The 21589-nt window shown below is 39.1% G+C and overlaps 3 protein-coding genes across 4 annotated transcripts; 2 read left to right on the top strand and 1 right to left on the bottom strand.

Moving 5' to 3' along the window:
* The first annotated feature begins 583 nt into the window (after positions 1-583).
* On the top strand, positions 584-2673 carry LOC128257946 (uncharacterized). Its single transcript, XM_052989252.1, has 3 exons — positions 584-626; positions 689-907; positions 971-2673. Exons 2-3 carry the CDS (start codon positions 782-784, stop codon positions 2489-2491), a joined length of 1647 nt encoding a protein of 548 aa, XP_052845212.1. The 5' UTR covers positions 584-626; positions 689-781; the 3' UTR covers positions 2492-2673.
* A 22-nt stretch (positions 2674-2695) lies between these two features.
* On the top strand, positions 2696-8012 carry LOC128257935 (huntington interacting protein related 1). Its single transcript, XM_052989239.1, has 8 exons — positions 2696-2977; positions 3830-4251; positions 4313-5043; positions 5099-5208; positions 5265-6011; positions 6070-6505; positions 6569-6973; positions 7032-8012. Exons 1-8 carry the CDS (start codon positions 2942-2944, stop codon positions 7517-7519), a joined length of 3375 nt encoding a protein of 1124 aa, XP_052845199.1. The 5' UTR covers positions 2696-2941; the 3' UTR covers positions 7520-8012.
* LOC128257931 (intermembrane lipid transfer protein Vps13D) lies at positions 7834-21488 on the bottom strand. 2 transcript variants are annotated; one of them, XM_052989226.1, is made up of 19 exons: positions 21293-21488; positions 20439-21229; positions 18974-20020; positions 18007-18917; positions 17689-17819; positions 17390-17530; positions 16703-17327; positions 16526-16645; positions 16134-16458; positions 15292-16069; positions 14987-15239; positions 14747-14891; positions 11356-14688; positions 11084-11296; positions 10164-11018; positions 9801-10106; positions 9238-9732; positions 8065-9180; positions 7834-7934 (listed from the first exon to the last, which is right to left on the bottom strand). In XM_052989226.1, the coding sequence occupies exons 1-19, from the start codon at positions 21387-21389 to the stop codon at positions 7884-7886; spliced, it is 11733 nt and encodes a 3910-aa protein (XP_052845186.1). In that variant the 5' UTR covers positions 21390-21488; the 3' UTR covers positions 7834-7883. The 2 variants fall into 2 exon arrangements, with proteins under 2 accessions (XP_052845186.1, XP_052845187.1); XM_052989227.1 differs by lacking the exons at positions 17390-17530; positions 17689-17819; positions 18007-18917; ... (1 more) ...; positions 20439-21229; positions 21293-21488 and having other exon boundaries at positions 16526-16643; positions 16703-16776.
* Between the last annotated feature and the right edge of the window lie 101 nt (positions 21489-21589).

Raw genomic sequence — 21589 nt, 5'->3', positions numbered from 1 at the left:
AAAAGTGAGATTTGTAAGGATCAATTAAACCACATGCCTAAGTTAATAAAAATTGTTCCACATCCTCCGAGTTCTGATGCAGATCAAGTTATATACAATAATAATCAGCGCTCGCATTCAGCCCCAAATGGCTGGATGCGTCGATGCACTCAAAAGAAAAACAGAATCAGATCTGGAAATGCACACCTGTGTCAGACTCAAAAAGAACCGGCTCATTTTTCCGGGAAGCAAAATACTGAAAGTCAAAAATGTCCTGAACAAGTACTTATTCTACAGGACGAAACTTGCGAAAGCGAATCGGTGGATTATGAACAACTTGGGTACAATAATTACACAACTCACAATCGAAGGGAAAAAGAAGACCAAGACTGTCGCAAATGTGTAACTCCGAATTATAGTATAAATGTCGATTTTTTAAAGCAATGCAGGTTGCAAGACAGATCCTTCAATTCTAATCAAAGACAGAAAATCCACTTTATCCCTAGAGACAATCATAAACCGATTTCGCAGCAGGATCAAGGGTAATTTATTATTTTTTTTAAATAAACTATTTATGATAACTATTGTAAATTGTTTCCCCCTAGACAAAATCGATCGCCGTTAAGCCAGAATAAAAAGGATAAATGGTAAGAGACAACTTCGGCCTTAACCTTCAACTATTTTTTATTGTAATAATTCAAATTTTCAGGGGAGAGCTAAAGGCAAAGTTAACTATGCTAGTGCCCCGTCAAGTACAAATGGCGCCAAAAACCTGTGAGGTTCCTTTACAAAATGCGTTGCCATGCCAAGAAGTCCATGGCCAACTCGAATAACTCATTCAATAAAACTTCAGCATGATAAACTTCCTCTACCCTGTTCCCAATTGTTAATTACTAACCATCGAGATTCAAATTCATCTCAGCAAAAGGTAAGTTTTTGTATTATTTTGCTACTAATTCAAGCAGTTAATTTTTATTACAATTTTAATTAGATCTCAAAGCTTTATAAGACTGCAAAAATACGCAAGGTAATTTTGAAGAATCCAAAACCCAATATGTTTAAAAGCCAAGGTAATGGTTGTATCGCAGTTTTCCGAAGATCTTCAAGATCGATCACGCCAACGAGACTGAGTGATCTAAAATATAAACAGAGTATTTTACCATGCAAATGGACCAAACAAATAAAATCAAAGACTTCCTTTGATTCTGGTCAACAGTCATCTGTCTCAAAATTGTGTGTTGGGAAAAGAAAAAAGAGTCCTCGGTTTATTAAACAATCCAATGATTTAGGATCTAATACATCGATAGAAAGTTCAGGTAGATCTAAGTTTAAAGGAAATCCATCTTACACGGTGCTTCAAGTATTTCAAAAGGATTCAAAGGCTTTAGGAGTCCAACTTCAAGAAAAACAAGATAGATACAATGGAAATAGGAGAACAAATTCCGGGAAAGATGAGACTCATACTTTGTATGGCCAATCCGGTTATAGATCTGATCGAAGCAACCAAGATAGTTATCAAGACTGGAGAAGGGCACGAAATTCAGCTATTGGTCAGGCAGGAGGTTATACTCCGATCCAACCAAATGATACAGGCTTAACCTGGACTGAGCCAGCTGGAAATTCTAAATTAGAAGTTCCCCTGGGTGATTCTAGTCAAACCAAATCCATGGCACGCTCAAATGCCACCTTAAGATCTACTGACGTGGAAACACTGGAAACGGTGACCCTCATGCAACCTCGAAAACTCAGCAGTACTGAAAGTGCGAGGATCAGAAAACCCGATACGGACATCGAGAAGACCTTTCTTATGGCGACCAGAACTCCTTGTGACAGGGAAAATCTGCTCCAGACCTGCGCAAGACCTCCCTGTACCTATTGTTCCCAGCGATATACGGGACTTCCGCCCAATCTACCTCAAGGATTTATGATATCACAGCCCCCTGACCAACCACAAACCTCTAGAAGCGCCCCACAAAATAGAACACCTTTTAGTGAAAATAACTTAATAGATCCGCGTGATCAGTGGATGACTACAAAATCTCCTACTTCTGCACCAGTTATGCAATCTCAATTTCAGCAGCCTCCAATGCAGATGATGGAACCTCTTCAACCAACATATAGTACAAACCGCCAATTTCGGGAGCCTGAATATCCCCCGAGTCCTTTCTACTACCCTCAAGCTTTACAAGAGAATATACAAACGCTTCCGGAGGGATTCTATGATCAGACCGTTAACAAGTACAACATAACTCGCATGGATTCTAACTTTCAGCCGCCATCTCTGAGATCCGAATTTCTTTACGCATTGCAGACGCCACATCAATATTTATTAAGACCACACAGCAATCAATTCCCACAGCAGCTCATAATAAGATCCGTTCCAGACCAAAATCGTGCTTTTATTCAGCCTCAGAATCAATACCAAACTCAACTGCAAAGTCAGCATACAATGTTCGGCCCCCAGCAAAATGTCAAATTGGATGAATACCATCAATCAGAATACCATATTTAATTTTTGAATTGAAATAAATAAATACTTTTCAAAATTTAAAGAATTTGTTTTATTTTTAATAATAAGCTTTTAAAATATTTGGCGCCCAAAATAGAGATGTGAAAATGGTGAAAACTATCGATAGCTTAAAAGTCCATGCAAATATGATTCTGCAAATAGCATCGTCATCTATCGTAACTTGATTGCCCAGCTCTATAAATTTTTATCGATAAACGAAAACAAAATTTGTTTATATGACTAATTTTAACTTATACTTAAACATATGTGAATATACATGCACACGAAGTTCCGAATGGATATGATGTGCTCAATACGAAAACAATGGGCAACATTGTTGATAAGATAAGATAACTCCCGTTCTCAATGTCTTCGCTGCTCTAATGCACAAATATCGCGCTGCGAATGATTCGAATTTGTTCAGTAAACCACGCAAACAATTGTCAGTAAACAATGGCAACTCACGCCGAGAAGGAATTCTACCATTTGGTACGTAAACCTGAGGACCTGAAATTTAACCGCCCTGAAAATCTGTGTACACTTTGAAATGCGGGTGTTGTCACATCATGTGCATAGTGTAAATAGGCAAATCTTCACATTTGCAAATGTTTATACACATACACATACGGATGTCTGTATCAAATCAAATTTGCATTAAAATTCAACTTAAAGCCAGAAGTCAGCCTTGAGCCAGATTATATAGAGGAGTCCCAAATATCACTCAGTTTCGCACGATTGGCAACATCAAAGAAACTGCACATGCTAATTCCAAGTTTCTCGTTTGCTCGCAGTGACCCAGAAAACTAGAAAATGCAGTGAATGCTATGTGAACTACTTTAACTTTTGTTAATAATTGAATCTGCAGACAAAGACCACTCAAATTTATTGATTACCGACTTCAATTTGGTATTATTATTCCCTAACACGCGATAGAATTAGCTTTTTATTAATATCAGCAAGATAAGATGTGGAATCGGAACGTTTTGTTAATCTGTAGAATGAATATCTTAAGTTTACAGATTATTGTTATCGTATTTCCCAAGAATCAGTAAGTTTATAAATATTTTAAATTTCGGAATTCCCCAAAAAAGGGGCTAAAAAGTCAAACCGTAGAAGTGAATCACTTTTTTTTTTTTGCAGAAATTCCATTAAAAATAGTTATGCTATCTGCCCGCCAAACCGTCCATATCTTCTCAGTCAGTAATTTCCTCATATTTCATTGAATGAAGAAGAATTCAGACAAGTCTTACAATACTTAATGAGCTTTCTTATCACAAATTAAAGTTGTTCTCTTTCAAGACATTTAATGTTTAATAACTATATCTTAACTTTTCGTTTTAGAACGTCAGCGTATCTAAAGCTTTAAATGGCCTGGAAGCGCCGCTCAAAACCAAACATGCCCGCTCCATTATTATTATGATCCACAAGGCCAAGGAGGCCAAAACCTTCTGGATGATCATCTCCCGCCAGCCTTTGATGCAGAACAGATTCACCGCCTGGAAGTTTTCGCATCTCCTGCACAAAGTTCTGCGAGAGGCCCATGAAAGTTCTATAAGGCACTCGCAGAGCCACAAGAAAATGATTCTGGAGGTGGGCAAAATGTGGGGACTCCTGCAAGACGACATCGGATGCTGTATACAGGCGTACAGTAAGCTGCTGGCCACCAAATTAAATTTCCACGACAAAAACAGAATGTTCCCCGGCTCCCTGAACATTTCGTTCACTGAACTCTTCATTTCTGTTGACAGGGATCTAAATTACTGGTAAGCATGGCTTTTGAAATATACAAATTTCATGATGGTAAGAACAAAACTATAATTCCAGCTTCCAGTTGTGCGTGGAAATTTTCGACTATTTAGAGGATATAATTGCCCTGCAATTGACAATATTTTCTTCAATGGAAAAATACAGAATGTCATCGATGACGCCACAAGGTCAATGTAGACTAGCGCCAATAGTTTGCCTAATTCAGGATTCCAATGCTCTGTACGATTTAAGCGTTCGACTTATGTTCAAACTACATGATGGCGTGCCGTACGATGTTGTTTCCGGTCACAGAGATCGGTTTCATGGTTTGTTTCTTAAGTTGAAGAGTTTTTACAACAATGTGCGACCGCTTCAGTATTTCAAGGATTTAATAACAGTCCCGGAATTGCCGGACTCAAGTCCTAACTTTAAGTCGCAGAACGATTTCACGAGCTATGTCCCACCAGTAGTCCATGTGCCGCAGGAGCCCGATCCGGTTGTTGAGGACCTTGTGGACACTAACAATCACGAATCAGAAGCCTTCAGTCAAGCCCAACAGCAGTTGAGCATGCTAGAGGGTATAATTAGTGAAAAGGAAGCGGGCATTGAGCAACTATCCTATAAGCTGGTTGCCTTACAAAAAAATTTCGATGAACTGCAACAAAGCTATAGAAACGACGTTCAGGAACTTCAACAAAACAATACTGTCTTGTCAAATGATCTGGTATTGGCGAGAGAAATGTGCGCAACCTTCCGAATGCAAAACGACGATCTTGAGATGCAACTCAACCAAAACCCAGTCCTTTTGCGTAAGTTATATGCCACATAAAATTAAGACCCAAATTAAAACACACTCTTTTTCAGAAAAAGCCATGGAGGAAGAAGAAAAGCATAAGTTATCCTCTGAAAAATTCAATAAACTTAAAACGCTTTATACGAAAATTCGGGATGAGCACATTCAATTGTTGAGAGAGGTAAGAAGTAAGGTTTATCTATTCAATTTTCAGTCTTTAATAGCCTTTATTTACAGCAAAGTGATTGCAACAAGTCCTTAAATAAAGAGAAACAAGTTAACTCACAGCTATTGCTGGAAACAAAAGAACTTACCAACGAGATTTCCAAAATCAAAGGCAACGTTGAGGAAAAAGAGAAAGTTAACTTAACTCTGCAAAAACAAGTAGAAGAGCACAAGGAGAAATTAATACAGCTCGAAGCGATCAAAAAGGAAATAAAAGAGAAACTTGATGACGTTGTTAAACAAAAGGAGATCCAAGAACTAGATATTAATTCCACCTCTGAAAACTTGAGGTTAAATTGCTTAAAAATCGATGACCTTAATGCAACTCTCGATGAAACTAAGGAAAAACTGTCAAAAGCCGAGAGCAAAATAAACGAAAAAAGCATAGAAATCGAATCTATGCTAAAAGCATTTGAAGAGGAAAAAGCTTTGCTTTTAACTAAGATTGAGCAACAAACTATAGAAAATAAAAACAATACTGACGCTCAAAATGCCCAATTGCAGCAAACAGTCACTAACTTGGAGCAGAAAGACAAAGACTTTATTGACACTAAGAATAAGCTGTCCTCCGCTGAAAGTCAAATTAGTTTAAAGACCGTAGAAATCGAAAACAATTTAAAAGCTTTCGAAGCGGAAAAAGAATTGCTTTTGACTAAAATTGAGCAGTTGAATGTGGAACATAAAAACAATAGCGATGCCCAAAATGCTCAATTGCAGCAAACCATTAATAATTTGAAGCAAAAAGAGACTGCCTTACAGGTAAATACACAAAGTAATATACATCCATTAAAAATTAAACGAATATATTTTCTTACAGCAATCACAGGAAATTGTAAATCAACTAAGGCAGGACAATATTTCAGTAAGTCAACGTAACGAGGATTTGCAAAGCAAACTCACGATTACTGAGGACAAACTAGCCCAAGCAACCCAACAAATTGATTCAGTTACGAGTTCCTACCAAACATGTAACTCCGATTTAAGCGAACTTAGAAAATTGGTAGTCAGAACTGTGAAAGAAATCTGCAACTCTAAATTAAGCGGCTCAGAGCAACAGCCTTTGGACGCCGTTCCAAACATAATTAGTGAAATGGAAACGCTTCTAAATAAATTTAACAACTCATCAGCTATAAACTTTGTTGCTTCGACGGAAGGAATGCAAGATGTTATGTATTTGGGTTATGTATTTATAAAGTTATACGATCAATGCGATGTTATTTACAAAACAACCACTGCAATCGAGACGGGTCAAGGTAAGTTCATAAAAATAATAATATATTACTTCTAATAAAATAACATTTTTATATAACTTTTAGAGATATTCACAAAAACATCTTCAATATGCACAGATGTCTGCCAATTGTTTCAATATCTATTAAATAATGAAACGAAAGACCAGGACAGGCAAACAATTATTTCTAATATACAATCAAAGCTGACAGATATAAGGAAACTAATTGAGAAAATTAAGGCCACCTTTGAACAAAAAATAGATTTGGACAAGCTCCTTGAAATAGAGCTGCGCGAGATGGATGCCGCCATTGATGACGCAGCGTCCAAAATCACAGATTTACTTGCAAAGGCTCGGGAAAAGGACAACCAAACCAATCTGGAGGTGAACGGAAAAATTGTGGACGCGTGTACCACGTTGATGGAATGTGTCAAAGCTTTAATACAAAAATCACGTCTTCTACAACACGAAATTGTGGCGTCCCAAAAAGGTAACATTAAATTATGACATACAAAAACAGTTTACCTTATTGTTTTTTATTATTTTAGGAAATGCAACTGCCAACGACTTTTATAGGAGAAATAGTCAGTGGTCGGATGGCTTGATATCCGCCTCGAAAAGTGTGGCAAAGGCAGCTAATTATCTGGTGGAAGCAGCAAACAAAGCCATTGAAAGTGAATCTGGCAAGAACTTTGAGCTCATAGTGGCTGCCCAGGAAATCGCTGCCTGCACAACGCAAATGGTTATAGCGAGCAAAGTCAAGGCTGAACGGAACAGTCAAAAGCTGTCAGACTTAACCAAGGCCTCGCGAAGCGTAACTCAGGCAACTGGAACTCTGGTTGCCACCGTCAAGGATTGCAACTCCCAACTGGAGCAGCAGAGTGAAATAGAACTTTCGAAACTAACGCCATCACAAATCAAGACGATGGAAATGGAAATCCACGTAAAAGTACTCGAAACCGAACAAGCTCTTCAAATGCAACGACTAAAACTCTCATCGTTTCGGAAAGAGCATTACAAAAATGCCGATTATTAAATACCTTAATTTATAAACGTTACTAACTTTACAAACATTCTTTTTTTTATTAATGCACGTCATGACAGATAATATATGTACACAGTATTTACACAACGGTCATTTCATTTCAAAATGCTTCCGTAACATTATTTGATTGATGATTCCATTTTGATCGCCTTTGGATCTTTGGTTTTTATTGAACCAGTTTTTTTCGTAATGCCCATTTACCTAGCATTCATAAATTTATGGGTTTATATATCCTTTAATGGTTACTTTGCTTACTACTTTGAAAATAATATAACACTTATTGCCAAAGAAAATAACATGTAAAATTTGTTGTCAAAAGGTGTATGTTTATTATCACGAACCGACTTATTGCATTTTATAAAACGGCATGTTCACGTTCATCAAAGACACTTTTAGCGTAGTTTATCTGAAAGAAACAAATATGGAATATATGTGATAATTATTTCAAAATTTGTAAAAGTAAATAAAGTTATATGCAAAACTAGATTATTTTTTTTTCTTAATTTGATGGCGTTTTCTAGTAATAATTCACTTACGCATCTTGATGCAGCCTCAGCACATTCCTCAGATCGACAGCGTATTCTTGGCCTGGTAATTTTCGGAAGGTTTGTTGAAATCTCAATGTAGTGGCTTGCTGCCGCCCTACTACTCGTAGATGGCGTTGTGCCCACATTCGTTACCAGCGGATGGCACGAAAGTATCTCACTAACATGACACTCAAACATAATTGTTGGGTTGCCGTCGCTCAATGAGAATATTCGTACATATTCGGTAGAAACCAACAAGCGCAACCTCGCCTGCTTGTCGCTCCACAAATCCGGTTCGTATGAAATGATCTTTTCCGAAAAGTTTTTATGATTGATCAGGTATAGATATTGTTGTCCCTTGCTTTGACGATTGGAATACAAAGGTAAAAGCCCACCAGGAGCACCGGTCACACATCTGGGAAGTCGTTTCCTGTCGGGAGCATTCCTGTGCGTGTCCCGGCTGGTTTCCCGAACCGCACTGGCCGTTTCGGAGGCCAAGTCCAGCACTCCAATGATGGGTTTCGTGACAGTGCCCACCAAACCCTTTCCCAGGCCACTCAGGAAGCCGGGAACGCCATCCGCTTGGGCGCCATCGTAAGTGTGTCTAACTATGCTCGTTACTCCGCCCAGCAATCCAAATCCGAGACCTTTCAGACCCGCTGCCAGGTGACCACCGGATGTATTGGACTGCAGTTCCAGAATTCTTTGCCTCGTCTCATTATCATGATCGTCCAGCACAACTTTTCCCAGGCTGTCGGATAACGTTTCAGTCAGCTTGGCCGTCGAATTCGATATGCCATGCGTTACATTTTTCACCAGACTCTTGACAGAGCCCTCGAAAATCAGTCCAGATACTCCCTCGGAAAGATCGTTGGCGAATCCCAGGGGATTTCCCAGAAAGTCGACGCTGCCCAAAATGGCAGCCGCATGCCATTTGACTTGGTTGATGTAGTGCTTTTTCATTTCCTTCAGATACACGTCCATTGTCTCAAAGTGCAATTTATCCGAATACCTGTCGAGCTCAATCAAGGCATCCTCGAACTTGATTAAAGTGAGCCCAAGTGCCTTTTTCGTTTCGTGTAACTCCACCGGCAATTTGGATGAAGTGAAAGCTGAGAGTCGAACCTTCAACAAAAAGTACCTTGATTATAAGATCATGAAGTTTCTATTATGGAAACTTACCTGTGTTGCGCCAATACTTAAATTCTCAAAATAATATCGCTTCATGTCCTGCAGAATGGGCTTCTCCTCAAAGTTTTCGAATTGGTATTGTACACTTAAATTCTGGCGGTTGATCTTGCCATAGCCCAGGAATGAAGCCACTTTCAGTATTAGTTTCTCCTCCAAATTCGCAGTGGAGGGTTTCAGGTCCAGCGTTAAGTACTTAAAAATGATTGCGTTCTTGTTTGGACAAGGTAACATTTTCAATTTGAGAACCACTGCATTTTTATGTTGGTCGTGGTCACTCGAAGTTTGCGTATGTAATGCAATTGGGCTCGCCGCATCCAACAATTGATTATCGATTTGAATATACGAAATGTTTAGGTCTAACGAATTCTCCAACGCACTTTGCATTATATCACAATGTATGTGGTCGAGGCTTATAAACATGATTTCCTCGCAAGGCTTTCGAGTTATAATTGAAATACCGATTCCCTTGACCAGCTCAATATTAATCTAGAAAATGAGAAGAAGAGTTATTTGTTTGAGAAGCTTTAAGTAGTTGGAGGAGTTGGTCAACTCACCAGATACTCGTGAACGAATGATACTTTTCCCTTATCCGTAATTTGCCGATTATTAAGCGAAGCATGCATCCATAGCAAATCGGGCGTAAGGAATACTGAATTTTGTTTAATTTTAATATCACATATTTCGATTGTGGAAATGGGCCCATCCATTCGCGTCGAGAGCTCCAATTGACCCGATCCAGGCCTTAGTTTTTGCGCCACTATATGCTGTCCAATCGGTATGGCTTGCTTGTTCGATTTGTTTTCAGTCCTGCCCACAACTGCTTCATAGTTGGGCTTCAGACCGCTTTCTCCAAATCGGGACTAAAATTTGGAGTCTTATGTTTCAAACCTTTAAAGTTGTTAAGAAGTATCACTCACCTGAACGCACATATTCGCATGACACATTAATCGGCCATTCTCGAATCTCCATGTCTGAGTGGTGACCCTTTGCTTATTGGGCGTTCGAACCACCAGACTTGTAAACTCCATGGGATTTGGAGCCTTCTCAAGGTCCAGAACAAGTCGCACTGCATTCGCATCATTGGTTTGAATCGGTGGAGTGGATCCCTCATGCTCCAATTGACCATTTGAGTTCATGAGCCACAGCTGGGATCGATCGCCCGAGTTCTTTTCCATTATCACAACTCTTCTGCCACGTACGCCCAAAACCAAGTGCCTGTGCGGATTTTCCTCCTCACTCGAGCGCTCAAAGGTGCCATGAAATGCGATGTAAATAAAGTTGGTGTACGTCAATGATTTCTTAATGTTGTTAACGTTGTTGATGGGAAACTCTATCATATTTCCACCCGGTGCCTCCATCAGCAAGGCCTGAAGTCCCAAGGGATCATCCATGACATAGGACAGCGAGGATTGCGGTCGAACTGGCGTAATCCATACGGGCTTTGATCGCAGCTGCGAGAAATTGATGACAACTTCCGAACAATTATCAATTCGAATCGGTGGTGGTAGCGTTCGAGCGTCCGTAAACAAGAGTATAAAAGTGGCATCTTTGGAGATGATCTCCAAGCGAAGGAAAAACATTTCGCCCCACTCATTTCGCACATTGATATACAAACTCTGCACATCATTGATGGGAATCCCCTTCGACCAACAGCAGCACTCTATCTCCGGAATTCGTACGCAAATAAACTGCTCTTGATCCCAGTTGGGCCAATGGAAGGCGAAATTGCAATCAATTGGGGCCGAAATGATTTTATGCGGATCGGGACGGTCCTGAAATAAAAATACAAAATGTATTGTAACTTAATGTTATTTGAAATGCCTATATGGCAACTCACATTATTGACAATATCGCACAGTTGCATAAACTCCAGTTTGTAGCCACTGCGATTGTGCAGATGAAATCTGGGTGATAAGGTTACAAAGGTCGTGCAAGCGTATAAACCTCTTCCACGTCGAACGCTAATACCAATGGCATAGCTGCCCTTTGTGTTCTCAGCTCGCAATTCCCTGTGCGTTAAATCCTTATGCGTGCTAAAGCTTTTGCACCACTGAAAGTGCATAGTAAAATATTAGAACTAAGGAATTTGTACTGGTGGTAAAGCCATACCAAATTGTTGTAGCCAAAGGCATTGCCCAAGCGCAATTCCAGGGCGGGGGATCCCTCCTGATCGGAGAATGAGAACATCAGAGGTGCCACTTGTCGCGCAGTCTCGTGCTCCTCAAATTGTCCTGCCGCTGTGTTACTGGTGCCCTCTTGCTTGTAAATCAGGGGAAGACCTGTTTTGTTGATTATCCAAACGGGAGCACTGATATAAATTTCCATGCCCTTGCCTTTGAGCGATTGAATGGATACGCGGAGGTGCAGTTCCCTCTTCTTGATGTCAAACAACTTCAATTTCGGCTCAACAACACCCATGTGGCTTACGGGAATCTTAAGTTGCCCAGAAAGCTGAAAGTTGTCCAGGGTGATGCTCAAGTTGAGGGGCTGATATATGTTAACATTGTAGATATTCGCACTCTCCGATGAGTTTATTCTGCCGCTGGCGTGCTCATGGATCTTGAACATCAGGTCACAGCAGAGCATGTTGTTTATCTTCAGTGGCGGCAACAAAGTGATCTTGTGACCCGGTAAATTCTGCTCCTTAAAGTGATAAATTTCCCTGCTTACGTTTGCTAAGGTGTACAATATGCTCTTGTTATTGTCATAGCCAAAGAGAAGTTGTCGGGTGTCATCCTTGCCGCAAGCTTTCCACAATATTTCCTCGTTACTAAAACCCGTGTCTTCGTAAGCCTCCTTTTCACTGGTATTGTGTGCCACATGCAATGAGGCATCAATAAATTTCAGCGGCAACGAAAGTTCATCGTTGGGTTTTATAACACTTATTGCCGTCAGTCCGTCACTGTGAGTGCTTTTCAAGGACATTTTCAGGAACACGTTGCGATCCAGTTTGTTTATCACCCCCAAAGAGGACTTCACTTTTATCAGCTTCTGAGCGGAACCAATCAAAGAGATGTCAAAGACTATCCTGCTTTTCGTGGACAACTGCGAGTCTAGTTTTGTGGTGCGGAAAAACATTCCAACCTTGTCCACCGATATGGGTCCAATCAATGTCCAGCCATGGATTTGTACAAAAATCTGGTGTAAATTCAATTGGTGAGAGTGTACGTGTCGCAGTTTACTCTTCTGGGTGAAGTCGAATGTTTTGGTTTCGTTGGGCTGCACAGCATACCAGTTCTTGATCAATTCAAACTGCTGTAGATCCGAACATGTTAAATCTCCAAGGGGAGCATAAATGGGCTTGAAAAGTAGGGGTGTTCCGCTGAGATTCTGCAGAGCGAACGGAATAAACGGAGAACGTTGCCTGAAGTTCTTGGCCCCGTTGTCGTTGAAATCGTTTGTCCAGTTCTTCAGAACCACATTGAAGAGTTCTATAAAGGTGGAGGTCACATTTAACTTGAGCATCTGCTTGCTGTATATGCCAATCTCGAAACGAATTTTGTTATCCAAGTGACCCTTGGTGTACTTCCATTTCAAATGGGACTCCCATGTCTCCGCCACCGGTTCCCATCCACTGAGACGTCGATTATAATAGTTTACGGCCGCTTCCGTGTCAATATTGCCCAAGCTAAAGTGCCGAATGTTGGTCTCCTTGGGATTGGGATCCTGCGTCTTGAAGGTATAGTTGAGCAGGAACTTCGAGAGGGAAACCTCCAGCAGTGGCACATCGGCATCCATGCAATCATCAATTATGAACACCGATATGAGACTGGCGTCCACCACAGCGGTTTTCATTTCCAGGGCGGGATTTCGGTAGGTGTTCTGCTTTTGCTGCGACAACCAAATTGCAGCATCGTTGATTCGCCAATTATTCACTTGCATGGCATACAGACAGTCGGAAAGCTCAAAACCCATTGCCACGAGGGGAGCTACCTTCTCCAGATCGGAGTCAGCCTTAGATATAACATTCTTCGATCGTGATGTTTGTGTGGGAAGCAGACGAGCCATTCTCGAAAATAATTTAACATCCACATAGGACAGTCGAATATTCAAATGTTTCTGTATGAGAATGTTCAGGCAATTACTGCGTAACTCAATTATCAAGGTAAAAGGATCAATTATAGACAAAGCGCTCTCCTCTTCGGCGTCCAAAGTGCAGGAAAATATTTCCAAGTGGTTAATGTCCAAGGATAGAGGCACAATACTACTGTTTGGCTTATAACAAATAACGGTTGTACTTTTCAAAATTATTGCATTTGAGTCGAGGCGACTGCATTCCTCAGCGAATATTATTTCCGAATCCGTAATATTCACAACGTATTCTGTGGAAATACTATTATCGACTTGGGGTTTTTGTGGAATCTGATTATTTACAACGGGTGCTGGTGAGTCTTCTTGTAAATACGATTTTAATTGGTCCAGAAAACTGAGAAGCGCAAACACCCTCATATTATTTAACATTATTGTGTACTTGCTAAAGTTGGCTTTCTTTCTGCAATGGATTTCCACTTGTACAGAGTTTTCGATTCTCACCTCCTTTTTCGATGGCTCCAATATATTTTTAAACATGTTTTCATTGCTCTTGTCGGTTTCATTTCTCTCATCAACAATAAGTATATTGCTCGATATCAAATCTATATCTTGTGAGCCATCGCTGAACAAGTCGATTTCCAGAGTGGACTTCAAAAAGTGAATACAAGCCAAGGGCTCTATTACTGCACTGTGCGAAGTATTTAAAGCTAGAAGTAGTGAAACATCTTCTAGTAAAATTCTTATTGATATCAGAATGGAAACCGTTTTGGAAACTTCATTTTTTGGCAGCAGATTAATTGTTGATAGTCTTTCAATGGACGTGCAACTGTTAGTATGGTAATTCATGTAAATGTCATCCGTTTGCTCGCCTATATTGTTGTTTAAAAAACTTCGAATCAATTTGTACTGTTGAATATTGATCATGCCATTCAATTTCGAAAAAGTTCCTTGAACACTTATGTCTGGACAGACACGATTAATGTCCGCCGAAAGATTTCGCTCCAATTGCAGGTGAAGGAAGCACGATTCGTTGAAGAATGGCTGTCCCAGTCTTTGGAAGTTGATATCAGCGATTATAATTCGATCCTTCTCCTGATCAGCTTTTGCTTTCATTGAGGTCCTTTCCCCGGAGAATAAGTTTATGTTGACCAGGTCGATTCGCATTACGTCCAGAATTTCACTTTCACTTGGCTTTGCACTCATTTTGCTTATTATATTATCGTCGCTGGCAAAGTGAAAGCTATTTTTCAATGTAAACTGCCCAAGGTAGGCGATTATTACTTCGTTTCTGTTATAGCAAGCAGGAAGTACAATAACTGGGGAATCCGCTTGAATGACCAGCTTCATTTTTGATGGACGCATATTCTGTTCATTTCCATGACTTTGTTTTTTTAGTTTTCTTATTACAGGCTGCACAGATATGAAAAAGTATTAAAACAAAATATAAACACAGAACAATTAATCTTACCGTTTGCAATTGCAAGAGATCTTTAACAAAAACATGTAATTCAGTGGAGAATCGTTTGGTGTGTATATAATGCACTGCAGACATATTAATTCGCAGCGTTGAGTCGGTGTCCAAAGTTTTTAAGGCCTCCAAATCAACCAGTTTTCTGAAAATGCATAAAAACATTTTTTTAAAGGAATGTATTTTGTCAAAAAAATATAGATATATCATTAAATACTTTAGTTTTCGATTAAAACTCACTTCTTATACACAAAGTTTAAAGCTTCTGTGCCACTTGTAAGAAACTTTTGCTTGTAAATGTTTCCATATTTTGTCAGATCATAAACAGATACGGATCCCAAGCAGCCTTCAACAATTTTGGAAAATTGGTCCTGAAGAATCATGAAAACAGCATTTGACACATTCACTCTGGACAAAAGAGACTCATTCCGAATCAACGTGAAGTTAAAACTTCTGATTGACACTTTCAGTTTACTGCAAAATTCGTCAATACCTAAAATAAATATTGTAAAAATTAATCAATATAATGTGTTAAGCTAACTTACTTTTTTCTACAAGTTTCTTCTCTTCTGTGTACTTTTCATCGTAGTTATCAGCCGAAACCAGTCCAAAAAAGTCGAAAATCGTGTACCAGCGTTCCACGCAAATAGCCAAATTCAGGCAATTAAATTGAATTGAACTCGATTGTTCAAGCTTACTGTTCTCAGCAGATCGTCCTGTATGAGATTTGTAGATAACTAGCGTTTGGCTTTCTTTCTTTCTTCCCAACTCGTTTTTGTTGCAACTTGTAAACTTTTTGTCTCCGCTAAATCTTTTTACCTGCATGTAGGGCATGGATCTAGATCTGTTTTTCAGCGCATTACAATAACTTGGTAAATCGGGACACGAAGACGATGTCAATTCGTTTTTCTTTATATTTTTATCGAGATCTACCGAAGTTACCATATTTCTAAACGGTGATGTTAAGTCTGACTTTAAATCTTCCATTAACACCGATTTCAACACCACTTCCACATCCTTGTCAAATCCTTTAGCAATGTGTTTAACATTAAAGTCTTTAAATGTTAAATTTATCAAATCATTGTGGTACTCGTTCTGCAGGTTGATTTGAAATACAGGCACTGAGAAATGTATGATCGTGCTGATAATGGGCTCATCATCAACACTTAAAGTTGGTTCACTATCCCCGTTTTGATCAACATCATCCGAGTCATTTATAACTCCATTCGAGAAATTAGTGGCATATCGGATGCTCTCTAAAAGTAACTCGTATTGTTTTCGGTTTAGGGACACTTTTAGGGCTTCAACCATACTTCCTTTTATCTGTAAATTTATGATTTAAATTATCGTAGTTTATTACTAAACAATTAATAGCATTACTACTTACTGAGAAACTGTTTAGTTTTTTTTCTTGACCATTGTCTTCGCTGTATCCAGCATAAATATGTAATGTGATTGCTGTGTCATGCAAAATAGGAATTGCATCCTTATTTTTAGCAGGATGAACGTTAAAGCTGTACTCGCGTTCATCGATGTTCAAGGAATATACATATGTGTTTTTAATTTCGATTGTATAGGATTCATTGAAAGCATCTGAATCGCATTTAACGGCGTTCGAACAACTAATTTTTCCCAAATTGGCAATCAAAACATTCGTACTCGTGTTGGAAATTGGCAGAATGATAATTGGACTACTTATTATAATATCAAGCCTAAAACATTGAAAATAGCAGTTTTAAAAATTGGATTTATTAAATTTAAAATAAGTCTTCAGTTTACCAATTGTCCTGGTGATTTCGCTGTGGGTAAACTGGTCCAATTTGCTCAGCAGCTCTAATCTGCTGCACGAATTCCTTAGCCATATCTGTAGCTTTGTTACCAATGGAGGTTGCAAACTCTCTAAAAATAAATTAGGGGTTTTACAAAATATATTAATAACTTCCATCATAAACTTACCTTAAGCTTCTTTTAAAATACGTAATGCAAGCATTGACATCCCGCAAAAATCTGGGACAATGAGTATAAGAAGCCGAAGCCATTCGCATTTGAAAAGTGCAAGTAGTTTTGTCACTCCAATGACTTTGAAAACTTATTGCATCGCTTTCGTCGCTTTTCTCTTCGTTGTAATTGTTTGAGTATATTTCGTTTGAAAGCTGACTAAGAACGGTTTGTTTATTTGAGTCGGAAGCCCTCAAAATTTGATCTCGTCCAACAGATAGAATCCTTGGATGGCAAAAAGCTTCTGGAGTAATGTCAATAACCTGTATTCCGCCAAGAGATCCAAAAATGGATAGATCCGATTGAAAGGACGCATTGATTTTCGCTTCCGTCAACGTAACAGTTCCAACTTTTCGACCAACACTGAATTTGTCTCTCTTGATGGTGTATAACAATAGAATGTTTAGTCGGAAAAAATCAAAAAATATTTCATTATGATTTTTATGATGAACTTGATCTTCCAATTCTATTGATACTTCAGTCGATTCTTTTGTTGATTGCGGGCTTTCACTTTGAAATATATTTTGTGCCAAAAGAGTCCTCTTCGCAAAGTTTAGAATTTCAAGAATAGTATCTTGATTAGCTAAATAATGTGTTGAAAAAATGTATTTTTCTGATGTTGATAAAACTATAAAATATAAGTACCTATTATGTCCAAACTGTTGAAAGTGATGTTTGTAGTGTGAAGTTGCATTGAATTGTTTTCATTGGGTGGAACAATTTTAATGTCAACTGAAATAAGCGCTGTCGAGTCCTCATCATCGAAGTACTCTGTTGATTTATCGCCTAAAAAATACATTATCAAAGAAGTTTATAATCACTAGTTTAATGTTGACTTAACATTATTGTTAGGCAAATTACTTGTGAGCAAAAAGGATTGGTTAATTTGCAGATAGATCGCATTTTAGATAATAACAAGGAACCTCTTTTTGAATTGTACATACCCATCTTTATATTTTGAACTGCTTTTGTAATCATGTGAGGACTAGTAGCCCTATCAAAAAAATTTGGCGATCCAGGCGAAGTTGGCGAAACAATTGCACTATGTTTAAGGCTGCCAGATAAACTATCCATTCTACAAAATGCAGAAATATTTTTGAAAATAGTTTACATTATATTATGAATTTTATGCACATACAATCATGCATACTAACAAAATTATTAATTAAGTATAGAAATGAAATGTGGTCTTATCAGGCAAAGCAGCGAAAGGAAAAGCAATCTAATAAGCTTTTGCTTATGTTTTTTTAAGATTTACATACCCGACATGTCGATGACTAGCAACCAATAACTCAAAATCGGGACCGAAAGACTGAATGGCATCTACTAAGAGCAATCCGTGAACCGACATGGAAATATTCGTCTCATTTGATTCTTTCGTTAACCCAGCCCGTGCCCCGATGATTTGGAGCTCAGCAATACTCCTGTCTGTCGACTGCATTTCTATCACTAGTTGGTCCATTACAAACTCAATGACGACGCGACTTCTATCGTCCTCCGCCAAGTTCTTGATTCTTTCACTGGCGTACAGCGTGTTGCCTCCTCTATAAATGTTTTCCATTTCCTTGGAAGCCTTTATAATGGGTTTCATAATGTTACAACAATTGTTAATGAGCTCCTCGTTTCCATGGATTAATATGGTTGGACAGGTGCCAAAGAGCATAAGTGAGGGATAGTCCGGATCAACAGTGAATATATTCCTCTGCTCAAGAGTAAGATTTATGTTAAACTTATCAATGAGGTGAAAATTTGACGATGTTTTCAGGCAAGCCTGCCATCTTTCTTCGTATTTGCACACCAGAACTTGAAGGTTTGTGAAATTTATCAGGTATTTGTCGTAGATCTTGTTATGCAGAACATACTCCAAGTGAACATTTTTGTTCAAAAAGCTTTCCGTTTTTGGATTTTCTAGCAGTGTCGGAGAGTCAGATCCACTTTTCTCTGATGCAGGTGGTGTCGAACATGGAGTCAAATAGGTTTCATCGTCATCGCTTGTATTTTCGGTTACAGCCGATTCTATGACAGGCATAACTCTCTTCACCTCCATTTTTCTCATTTCCAGTTTTCCGAAGTCCAGCAGGACCATAAGAGAATTACTGACTTTGTAGTTTTCCAAGAAAATTATACGTGGCGCAAAGATTTCGATTTCGAACATCCAAATCTTTCGATTAACCTGAAAGTACAATAAATATTAGGATTTTAAGCGGAAATTGATTAAAATTTAATTACCTCATTGCCACTGAACATTTGATTCCAGTTTTTCATAAAGTCGGTCTTCTTTTCGACTCTGTTGCGCGGTGAGTATTTTTTCTGATTTAAATCAGCTAAGAAATCTATAAGCCACTGAATTGCATCCTCATTATAAATAAGATCTAAACTTTTTGATTTAATATTGAGCTGAAATCGTAAGTTATTACAATTTCCATATTGTAGCTGGAACAGGGTGTCCTCCTGAAGTCCATTTTTGGCTACTTGATTTGGTATAGCTGTATTCCCTGTTTGTGGCTTAATTAAGTAATTGTGCATTGTTTCACTACTGGTTTTATCTATTAAATACACTTCTTGCAATGATATGCCCACAGTGTAAGAAGTTAACTGTGGGCTTAACTGGAGGTAGGCCGCAAAGTTATTTAACTGCATTTCCATTGACTTACTCCTGCCATCACTTGATTTATCATCGCTCTGAAGGATTACCAATCCTTTGAGTAGCTTGATTGAAAAATGCCCGAACACCGCATCGCTTTTCAATTCCGAAGAGTTCTGAATTGAGTTCTCCAACGCAACGAGAATGTCATCTTCCAAATGTTTTATTGACTCGTCCTGTTCACTATTTGGGGTACTTGGACTGTTCGCATACCAACCCATCCAGTTGGGAAACCAATGAAAGAGCATTGTCTTTCCCTGCTCGTTCTGCGATTCAAAGGAGAAACCTTTCGTAAACACTTTTTCAAAGCATATTCTTCTCATTATCGTTAAATCCGAGATCTTTCGGTCGCTCTCGATGTAAGCCTTAAACTCTTTATCCGCATTGGACAGATTTTCATTTGGATTCAAAATGATCGCTTTATAGAGCAGCATGTAACGAAGGTTTTCCTTGAGAATTGACCACTTTTCATCATTTTGCTTAAAGTCAAAACCATGACAAATGTTTGCATATTTCCACCATAATTTAGGATTGCTTTCTACGCTGCAATTGGGTCGCTTTAGCCTGTATTGCCGAACTTCTTTGACTTGACGGATTTCTGAGAGCTTATCTAACATCTGAAGCCGCTGGACCTGGAAAATATTAAATTATTTAGTACCAATTTCTTGTAATTTGTCATAGAAAGGTAACATTTCGTCTTATTATATGAACACACAAATTTGTGATATCACACGAATAAATAATATGATAGTAAATATATGAAATGGAAAATTTACCATTATGCTTATCAAATTGGAGGAAATTAAGGATTGCCTACGCAGAAAGTAAATTATTTTTATTTTTCTCGATAATTGTAAAGTTTATGCAATGTCATACTGTAGTAAAATTTATATTTACGTCCGTGTTAAAGTTTGATACTTGCATAATCGTTTAAAAAGTACCTAAAGTACATAGTTAGGCATGAACTTTGGAGTGAGCTAAAACTACTTTTCGTTATCGTAATTGCATGACTTAGGCTGATGGATTTTGGGTTAGGAGTCCACAACTCACCTTGGATATGTCTATGACCACCTCGGGAACCAGGAGTTCGCAGGAAACCCTGGGCTTGTCTTTGGTACGTATCACCTGCAGGCACTTGTCGCGTTTCCACCTGGCTGTCGCGCAAATTGGCTTGATGATGAAGTTGTGGGGCCTCAACTCGCAGGTCGAGTGCAGTTTTTCGAGAACCTCCTGGTTGGTGTACGACTGACATTTGATGTCCTCGTGCAACAGATCCCAGTACACAGAGAGCTCTTTGAGCTCCACCAGCTTATAGTTCATTTCGTTGTTGGCCGTTTTGTACGACCCGCTGGTCCAATCACAGTCGCAGCTTTGGGCGGTTAGGGATCCGATCTTGATGCCCGTGCATATCCGGCTCTTTCCGGTGTCCACAATGTCTTCGAACCGAAAGTGCACATCGGATATCTTCAGTTCGATGTTGTCGATGATGTTGGTGGCCATGTTGGTGCCGTACTTAAGCCAATTGTTGTACGAAGAGAAGTAGTAGGACTCCATTTGCTTTCCCTTCTCGGACCGCCAGCCCGCTTCGGCGGTGTCCAGAACGGCTAGCTTGTACTCCAGATCCTGCAGCTTCTCCTTCTCGTTGTCCCAGTTCTCCAGGTTCTTCGGGCAGATGATACAGAACAGTCCCTCGATGGAGATGCACCACGGCGAGGTGCGAAACTGGCGGACTGGAATTTGGAGCTTGATTTTCCGGATGCTGCCGGCGGTGACTTCGACCGGCAAATTAAACGAACGGAGGGCATCTTTGCGAATGGGTATGTTCTCGAGCTCAACTTCGCCTGTAAAGGAAAGTTATTTTGATATCGGATGCGGAATAAAGATAAACAATTATATCACATTACCCGATAGCAGAGCCACTGACAATTGGGCGGAATTCAAGTTCTCCAGATATTTTCCAAGATACGTATTCAACACCCACGTTATGAGGTCTCGTAACATGCTTGTTTATTTACCGCATACGCTAATCCTAGTTAATATTTGTTTGTAATGTCTTTCCTCAGAACCACAACTAAAAACATATGATTGGGGACTATCTACACCGCATAAATATTGCAGAGTCATAAGTGGAACGCGGAATTGAAACGGGTCGGGCAACGACTGTGTAAACAGGTGGTTTAAAACCAAAAAAGTAATTTTAT

This window comes from Drosophila gunungcola, assembly GCF_025200985.1.
Source record: "Drosophila gunungcola strain Sukarami chromosome 3L unlocalized genomic scaffold, Dgunungcola_SK_2 000002F, whole genome shotgun sequence".
In the NCBI taxonomy this organism is placed as follows: domain Eukaryota; kingdom Metazoa; phylum Arthropoda; class Insecta; order Diptera; family Drosophilidae; genus Drosophila; species Drosophila gunungcola.
Note: the sequence above shows the minus strand (reverse complement) of the source record. Positions and strands in the feature narration are given on the sequence as shown.